General features: G+C 42.3%; 2 protein-coding genes across 2 annotated transcripts; both read right to left on the bottom strand.

The window, feature by feature from the left end:
- Nucleotides 1-479: 479 nt before the first annotated feature.
- Nucleotides 480-2,911, bottom strand: LOC137890628 (tripartite motif-containing protein 16-like). The gene has a single exon (XM_068734793.1). It carries the CDS (start codon nt 2,884-2,886, stop codon nt 1,207-1,209), a length of 1,680 nt encoding a protein of 559 aa, XP_068590894.1. The 5' UTR covers nt 2,887-2,911; the 3' UTR covers nt 480-1,206.
- A 3,246-nt stretch (nt 2,912-6,157) lies between these two features.
- LOC137890623 (tripartite motif-containing protein 16-like) lies at nt 6,158-8,651 on the bottom strand. Its single transcript, XM_068734782.1, has one exon. The coding sequence runs from the start codon at nt 8,577-8,579 to the stop codon at nt 6,885-6,887; it is 1,695 nt and encodes a 564-aa protein (XP_068590883.1). The 5' UTR covers nt 8,580-8,651; the 3' UTR covers nt 6,158-6,884.
- Between the last annotated feature and the right edge of the window lie 727 nt (nt 8,652-9,378).

Raw genomic sequence — 9,378 nt, 5'->3', positions numbered from 1 at the left:
CTTCTGCAGTATCGGTGAGTTCTGCTTCTTCACCTTCACACTTGTGCACATGCTGCGTTCTTGTTCTAAAGGAGATGCAAGTCTGTGACTTGAGAAAACTGTTCAAGTCAATATCCAAATTAAAAGCTCAAATAGCTCCTGAGAAAGCTCACAAATATGAGTGAAGTTCACTGTTGAAGGTGATTAACCCTGAATTTAAAGTTAATTATGAATGCATCATATTTTTAACCCCTAGAAGACCAACTCCACAATCACAGTCAAGTAAATTGGATTCTTGTAATCAGTTAAACGTTTACATGAATACATAGTAATTCACTGATAATTCATTTAGTCTACCAAAACTAAACACGTAGTAAAATGTATTTCTGTTTTTAAAGAACGTCACATTAAACCGTTATACTCTCATATTAGTTTCACATTTTCTCCATCAGCTTTGTATGAAACCCTGTAAATAAGACAAGAAGAAAAGACTTTGTTCATTCTTGAATCAAGAAATACTTTATTCATCATGTGAACCTTCAGTTTGTTCACATCCCATCAGTGAAGTCTGTTCAATGACTCTTGTTCAATGATTTCATGAACACATTCACTTCATCCTCATAATACATTTGTTTGACCAGAATCTCACTTATGTGAAAGAGAATAATGAATGATTTACTTATTGATTATGATCATAATAATTAGTTATATAATACATCATAGTACCTCTTTTGTATAACGATTAAGAAAACAACAAGAACAACATTTCATCTGTTATAGAAAATAAACATAATTTCACTTGAAGAAATCTTTACAAAGAGTGCTGAGAACTAAATATCTTTGATAAAAGAAGCTCTGGTGATTTCTCTCTTTAAGAGCCATGCAGTGGAAGAGAAACAACAAGTAACAAATACATCACTACTCATATTTATCAAACATTTAAACCTCAGAGCAGTTTACATTTTCATGAAGAGAAATATCAGTTCAGGTCAACAAAGATCATCATGAGCAGTGATAGCCTCCATGGCTAAACAGACACAGAAAGGAGCTCCACCTAAAGAAACTCAAACATTTACAGAACAATAATGAGAAGACGTCAAAGCACCGCCCACAATGTTTGATTGACAGCTGAAGAACAACCAGCAATTAAGCGACAATGATGGAGACAAAATGAGTTTCAGGATTAAAACACAAAAATGAATTTGCTGTTCCTTAAATCACTTCTGACTATTTTAGTTTACAGAACTCAGCATTGGCTCCAACAGAATAAATCCAAAGTCCAGCATAGAGAGGCTGAGTGAATGTGGTCTGGACTCTGTGGAGGAGAGTCATGGTTTCAGAGACGCTGTAGAAAGACAGAATACCTGCTCTGTGATCCAGGTACACTCCTACTCTGGAGGACTGAGGACCAGAGACGGGAGTTTGGATCTTGTTGTACCAAAATGTAAAACTGTTTTTGTCACAATCTAACGTCCAAGATTTGTCATTGAATCCAAACACACATTCATCAGAGCTCCCTGTTCTGATGATATTCTTGTATGCGACTGCTACATGAACTCCTTCTCCTCTCCTCTCCACCTCCCAGTAACAACGTCCAGTCAGACTCTCTCTACTCAGAACCTGATACCATGTAGTGAATCTGTCTGGGTGACTAGAATAAGACTGATGTTTATTCATAACTGTTGCTTTTCTGTTCCCATCAGATAATAACAGTTTTGTGTTTACTGTGTTTGGATCCAGTGTGATTTCACTTGAATATCTTAAGAACTCAGCTCTGGTCTTGGGCTCTGCTTGTGAAGGTGACAGTAAAACGTCCACTTCAGTCACTGCCAGTGAGACGTTTGTCCACTTGTCTCTCAGAACGTCCTGTAGTTTATCTCTGACTTCTGACACAGCCGCCGTCACGTCCTCAAAGTAGCTCAGAGGACGGATATCGATGGCGGACAAGTCTGTAGATTCTCTGAGTGGTGACAGTGAGGGGTAGTTGTGTAGAAACTGGTTGTGATCCTCTGAGTGCGAGAGCAGCTTCAGCTCAGCGTCTTTCCTCTTCAGCTCAGAGATCTCCTGCTCCAGCTTCTCCTGAAGCTCTTTGACTCGACTCACTTCACTTTTCTGCTGGGATCTGACCTGCTGCTTCACATCGGAGCTTCTTTTCTCCATGAGACGGATCAGATCGGTGAAGATCTTCTCGCTGTCCTTCACCGCTTCGTCGGCGGAGCGATTGACGGCCTCCACCTCCTGTTGAAGCAGCTTCACGTCTTTCTCTCTGTCCTGGATTCTCTGCTGGATGTTTAGTCGACTCACCTCCAGCTCTCTCTGCCTCTCAGTCCTTTCTGCTGCAGCTGAGACTGTGTCGTGTCCTTTGTGTTCATCCACAGAGCAGACGTAACAGATACACTGCTGATCAGTACGGCAGAACATCTTCATCACCTCATCGTGACGAGAGCAGATGTTCTCCTGGAGCTTCTTGGAGGGGTCCACCAGCTTGTGTTTCTTGAATGGAGTCGCGTCATAATGAGGCTGGAGGTGTTTCTCACAGAAAGAGGCCAGACAGAAGAGACAGGACTTGATGGCTTTCTGTTTCCTCCCAGTGCAGACATCACAGGACACATCTTCAGGTCCAGCATAGCAGTGATCAGCAGGAGCAGCTTGGAGTCCAGTCTTCTTCAGCTCCTCCACTAAAACTGCTAACATGGTGTTTTTCAGCAGGAGAGGCCTCGGTGTGAAGGTCTGCCTACACTGAGGGCAGCTGTGGAGTTTCTTCACATCCTCTTCATCCCAGAAGCTTTTAATACAGTTCATGCAGTAGCTGTGTCCACAGGGAGTAGTCACCGGATCCGTCAGTAGATCCAGACAGATGGAACAAGAGAAGGTTTCCCGATCCAGCTGAACTCCTTTCTGCGCCATTTCACCTCTCAGTAACAACGACTGTCTGAGTTTCACTTCACTAGAAGCGACTCTGCTTTGACCTCTGATCTGAACAACATGTGTTTGTTCAGTGAATGGAGCCTGTCAGCTCTATCGCTTCACCACCATGTTGGTTACACCCATCTATAAAACTGTAGATCTGAAGGGGAGGGAACCAGGAAATCTGTGGACGGAGTGGAGCCGGCTGTGTTTGAGAGCAGGAGGAAGAAGGAGGGGTTATCAAGCTGTGCTTCATTCCAGGAAGAGGAGCAGCGCTGTGAATGTGAACTTTGTTTCCTCATTTACAAACAGAGCCTCGGTTAAAACCTGCTCCACGGTTGAGAACATTTCATTTCTGTAGTTGTTAAATATTTCTTGTCTCCTCAGAGGAAGAGTTATAGACAAACATGAAGCCATCAAAAGACTCATTCTGTTCAGTTTTCTTTTACTGCTTAAAAACAGCTGGCTGACAAAAGAGTTATCAACTTTTAAACATTTGTCTCAAAAGAGTTGAGTTTCAAGATATGATCCTGATGCAAAGCAGCGTTTCAAGATTCACATTTATTCATTTCATGACTTCATGACAGGACCTGATATAATCTAGACATTTTTAATTTGTTGTTGATGTTAAAATATTCCAGCTGTTGTAAAACCTGAGTCACTCACTGGTTGAGTGACGACTGAGAAAACACACAGCGGGGCGAGACGCCAAGCGGACAAAGCTCGTTCTACAATGAGAGTGAATCAGGGTTTGTCTTTCACCTGCTGTTGAGAGGGAGGAGGAGCCAACTTTCAATGTTGTGTTTTACAAACCGACAAAGATCAGAATAACTTCTTCCACTACTGGTTATGGTGTAATAATTTAAGTTCAGTGATTTGCACATTTTCACTTTCTTAACTCCTCTTTAGACGGAGACTCCTCTCAGCTCTCCTCGGACATAAAGAAACATCGTTTCAGGACGAAACTGTTGGAAAAATTCTACTCGACACCAAGTGAGAAATCATTAATCAGGAGATTTATTCTTGCAAGAAGGAGCAGGATTCAGCACATACAGTTATGCGTCTCGTGGCTGCTCAGAGATCTGTCTCTAAGTCTCTGTCTTTTATACACAGTGATAAACAAGCTTCATAACAGAGTATGGAGAGGGTTGGTACCAGGTTGAACCAGTCCTCCTGGAGTATCATATTCTTCGTCGGTTTGGGGAATCTGTTGGTCCACCAGAGACTGTTTAGTTAGTGCAGCGTCTATCAACCGCTGTAGGAGGCCTCTCATACAAGGGAGGAGACCACACCCACAAACAGCGAGCACAGCAACTGCCACAGAGCAAAATAAACAGTGATAAGGCCAAATTCTTCCACTTGCCGGACCATGATTCCAGCATTCTACCAAAAGGTCATCAATTCCAGCATTCTCTGCTCATTCTTCGGACAGTGAAGTCAGGCCTTGCAGTGCTCTCGTCACTGAGCCATCAGGTGATGTGTTGTTAGGTATTAAAGTGCAACATCATGAACCAAACATTTTGCAAACCCCTCCCTTCTCCGCCAGCTGCATGTCTACTAACCCCTCTACAGCATCTCTAGTGTAGTTGATAAACCTCTGTTGGTTATAATAAATATAGTTAATCCAATCAACATTTTTATTAATTGTTGCCCACCAAAACAGTACTGATTCAAACCCTGCAGCAATTTGATTTCTGGCCTTGTATTCATCAGGCTCTCCTCTAGGGACCCGATGTCATCTCTGTACACAGACCGACTGAAACTGTCAGATGGCGCTGACCTCTCACTCCTATGGTGGTGGTCTGTTTCTAGCAGGTTGCGCAGGGAGGCGCCATCCGTGGGCAATGCATAGAATGGCATCACCAACTGTACCAAGGCTACAAGTTCCGCTCCACTGCTTAGGACAGCGGTTCCCAAACTTTTTCTGTCAAGCCCCCCTTTGATGATATAGGAACATTGTAAGCCATCGTTGTTTATTTTGCACTTTTGTTTTCTCCAATCGGCACGCTCTTGTCGTGGTGCATTTGTTTGCGTGTCTTTTAAGATTTCATGATCTAAGTGCTGCACCTCAAAAGGACGTTGGTCATGTGGTTTCTGTGCAGCTTTCTCAGATTCCTCATCTGCTCTGTGGTTCCCTGCTGAAATGGAGTCAGTTGCTGTTGTGTGTGTTGTGCATTTACAGACTGCTGCTTTCTGAGGCAACTGTACTGCATCTAGCAAGTGTGAGACCAAGTCTCTGTGTGTGAAAGGTGTGTTAGTTGATGTCACCATGCCTCTGTTTTTCCACTGTTGAGCAAACACATGTATGCATGAATATGCATAGTCACTGTCTGTGTAGATATTCACAACCTTATTTTGACCTAATTTACATGCTTCTGTCAGAGCAATGAGTTCTGCTGCTTGTGCAGATAAGTGTGATGGTGAAGGTTCAGCTTTCAAAACTGTATCACTTCTTACTACTGCTTATCCTGTTGCATTTGTACCATCTAGATGATTTTGACATGAGCCATCAACAAACAGTCACATCTGCATCTTTAAATGGAACATCTGTCAAGTCTGTTCTTGGTAACACACGACTTTCAGTTGCAGCTATTCAGTCGTGTGGTGTCCCTTCCTCAGCTCTTGGTAACAGTGTGGATGGATTCAGAGTTTTACACACTGTTTTTCTTCTTAATCCCATAAACTGTTAACTCTGCATCTGATTAAATCTCTGGGAGGAAATGCTGAGATGCGTTTTCTGTTCTGAGGACCAACATGCGTGTGAGAGAAAATAAAACTCCTAACAGCTTTAACTTCTGCAGTATCGGTGAGTTCTGCTTCTTCACCTTCACACTTGTGCACATGCTGCGTTCTTGTTCTAAAGGAGATGCAAGTCTGTGACTTGAGAAAACTGTTCAAGTCAATATCCAAATTAAAAGCTCAAATAGCTCCTGAGAAAGCTCACAAATATGAGTGAAGTTCACTGTTGAAGGTGATTAACCCTGAATTTAAAGTTAATTATAAATGCATCATATTTTTAACCCCTAGAAGACCAACTCCACAATCACAGTCAAGTAAATTGGATTCTTGTAATCAGTTAAACGTTTACATGAATACATAGTAATTCACTGATAATTAATTTAGTCTACCAAAACTAAACAAGTAGTAAAATGTATTTCTGTTTTTAAAGAACGTCACATTAAACCGTTATACTCTCATATTAGTTTCACATTTTCTCCATCAGCTTTGTATGAAACCCTGTAAATAAGACAAGAAGAAAAGACTTTGTTCATTCTTGAATCAAGAAATACTTTATTCATCATGTGAACCTTCAGTTTGTTCACATCCCATCAGTGAAGTCTGTTCAATGACTCTTGTTCAATGATTTCATGAACACATTCACTTCATCCTCATAATACATTTGTTTGACCAGAATCTCACTTATGTGAAAGAGACTAATGAATGATTTACTGATTGATTTTGATCATAATAGTTAGTTATATAATACATCATAGTACCTCTTTTGTATAACGATTAAGAAAACAACAAGAACAACATTTCATCTGTTATAGAAAATAAAGATAATTTCACTTGAAGAAATCTTTACAAAGAGTGTTGAGAACTAAATATCTTTGATAAAAGAAGCTCTGGTGATTTCTCTCTTTAAGAGCCATGCAGTGGAAGAGAAACAACAAGTAACAAATACATCACTACTCATATTTATCAAACATTTAAACCTCAGAGCAGTTTACATTTTCATGAAGAGAAATATCAGTTCAGGTCATCAAAGATCATCATGAGCAGTGATAGCCTCCATGGCTATACAGACACAGAAAGGAGCTCCACCTAAAGAAACTCAAACATTTACAGAACGATAATGAGAAGACGTCAAAGCACCGCCCACAATGTTTGATTGACAGCTGAAGAACAATCAGCAATTAAGCGACAATGATGGAGACAAAATGAGTTTCAGGATTAAAACACAAAAATGAATTTGCTGTTCCTTAAATCACTTCTGACTATTTTAGTTTACAGAACTCAGCAGTGTTTTCATCAGAGCAAAAAAAAAGTTCATTATAAATATAAAGTCCAGCATAGAGAGGCTGAGTGAATGTGGTCTGGACTCTGTGGAGGAGAGTCATGGTTTCAGAGACGCTGTAGAAAGACAGAATACCTGCTCTGTGATCCAGGTACACTCCTACTCTGGAGGACTGAGGACCAGAGACGGGAGTTTTGATCTTGTTGTACCAAAATGTAAAACTGTTTTTGTTACAATTTAACGCCCAAGATTTGTCATTACATCCAAACACAATTTCATTCAAGCTCCCTGTTCTGATGATATTCTTGTATGCGACTGCTACATAAACTCCTCCTCTCCACTCCACCTCCCAGTAACAACGTCCAGTCAGACTCTCTCTACTCAGAACCTGATGAAATGAAGTGAATCTGTCTGGGTGACTAGAATAAGACTGTTGTTTATTCATAAATGTTGCTTTTCTGTTCCCCTCAGATAATAACAGATATTTGTTTGCTGTGTTTGAATCCAGTGTGATTTCACTTGAATATCTTAAGAACTCAGCTCTGGTCTTGGGCTCTGCTTGTGAAGGTGACAGTAAAACGTCCACTTCAGTCACTGCCAGTGAGACGTTTGTCCACTTGTCTCTCAGAAGGTCCTGTAGTTTATCTCTGACTTCTGACACAGCCGCCGTCACGTCCTCAAAGTAGCTCAGAGGACGGATATCGATGGCGGACGAGTCTGTAGATTGTCTGAGTGGTGACAGTGAGGGGTAGTTGTGTAGAAACTGGTTGTGATCCTCTGTGTGCGAGAGCAGCTTCAGCTCAGCGTCTTTCCTCTTCAGCTCAGAGATCTCCTGCTCCAGCTTCTCCTGAAGCTCTTTGACTCGACTCACTTCACTTTTCTGCTGGGATCTGACCTGCTGCTTCACATCGGAGCTTCTTTTCTCCATGAGACGGATCAGCTCAGTGAAGATCTTCTCGCTGTCTTTCACCGCTTTGTCGGCGGAGCGATTGACGGCCTCCACCTCCTGTTGAAGCAGGTTCACGTCTTTCTCTCTGTCCTGGATTCTCTGCTGGATGTTTAGTCGACTCACCTCCAGCTCTCTCTGCCTCTCAGTCCTTTCTGCTGCAGCTGTGACTGTGTCGTGGCCTTTGTGTTCATCCACAGAGCAGAGGTAACAGATACACTGCTGATCAGTACGGCAGAACATCTTCATCACCTCATCGTGACGAGAGCAGATGTTCTCCTGGAGCTTCTTGGAGGGGTCCACCAGCTTGTGTTTCTCAAAGGCAGGGGATTCAGAATGAGCCTGGAGGTGTTTCTCACAATAAGAGACCAGACAGACGAGACAGGACTTGATGGCTTTCCATTTACTCCCAGTGCAGACATCACAGGACACATCTTCAGGTCCAGCATAGCAGTGATCAGCAGGAGCAGCTTGGAGTCCAGTCTTCTTCAGCTCCTCCACTAAAACTGCTAACATGGTGTTTTTCAGCAGGACAGACCTCGGTGTGAAGGTCTGCCTACACTGAGGGCAGCTGTGGAGTTTCTTCACATCCTCTTCATCCCAGAAGCTTTTAATACAGTTCATGCAGTAGCTGTGTCCACAGGAAGTAGTCACCGGATCCTTCAGTAGATCCAGACAGATGGAACAAGAGAAGGTTTCCCGATCCAGCGGAACTCCTTTCTGCGCCATTTCACCTCTCAGTAACAACGACTGTCAAATAGTTTAACTTTCTCTGAACAGAAAAAATCTGTGTGTTCTCTTGCTACAGTGAATGATGAATCACCTCCCTCATTACACAGCATCTTCTTTATACCTGTACTTTAGACCTTCAGACCTGTGAAGGAGAAGGAACAAGCAAATACCTTGATAAGGTGGAGCTCACTGTGTTTGAGAGCAGGAGACACAGGGAGGAGTTTTCAGGCTCTACTGCATTCCACAAGTGTATCTTCATGTGAGAGGCCGGGTGTGTCATCTGTCAACACAACGTACAGTAAGAACAGTTATGACACTCAGCCTTCTTACATACAGTCCATGTGATCAGCTCATAACTATTACACTTTCAATGTTATTCACACTTTTCATCAAAGTTAATGGAGATAAAACTCTGCTTCAATGTTCAGTGTTGTCATCTTGTTTTCCGACTTCCTGGTGAAGAACTGGGGAGAAGAAAACAAACACATGAACAACTAGCTGTTATAAAAGGACAGACATGTGATGCTTCCTCCAGCCCTTCTGCTTCATCTGCTTTGGTTGGTGCATGTGCAGCCTCTCTACAGCCTCCATTTCTGTGTTTACCTCAACAAGTCTCTCTTCACATGAAGACAACACTGGCTCAGAAGTCCTTCATATTTTTTACACGGACAGATCAATCAGGGCTCATACAGTAATGTCACAACAGGAACAAAAGACTGAAGACCATATGCAGAATGTGGAGGCGTTTCACCGGAGGCTCTTTGAACGCATCGCAGAGCTGTGGTGAGTTCAACGG

The sequence above is a fragment of the Cebidichthys violaceus genome, unplaced genomic scaffold, assembly GCF_023349555.1.
Source record: "Cebidichthys violaceus isolate CVI_PGR_0920_01 unplaced genomic scaffold, fCebVio1.0.p SCAF_67, whole genome shotgun sequence".
Taxonomy (NCBI): Eukaryota; Metazoa; Chordata; class Actinopteri; order Perciformes; family Stichaeidae; genus Cebidichthys; species Cebidichthys violaceus.
This window is presented reverse-complemented; position numbering and strand designations above follow the sequence as displayed.

Excerpts from the sequence above, each read along its gene's own strand:
- LOC137890628 (XM_068734793.1), bottom strand. The coding sequence starts at position 2,886 with ATGGCGCAGAAAGGAGTTCAGCTGGATCGGGAAACCTTCTCTTGTTCC.
- LOC137890623 (XM_068734782.1), bottom strand. The coding sequence starts at position 8,579 with ATGGCGCAGAAAGGAGTTCCGCTGGATCGGGAAACCTTCTCTTGTTCC.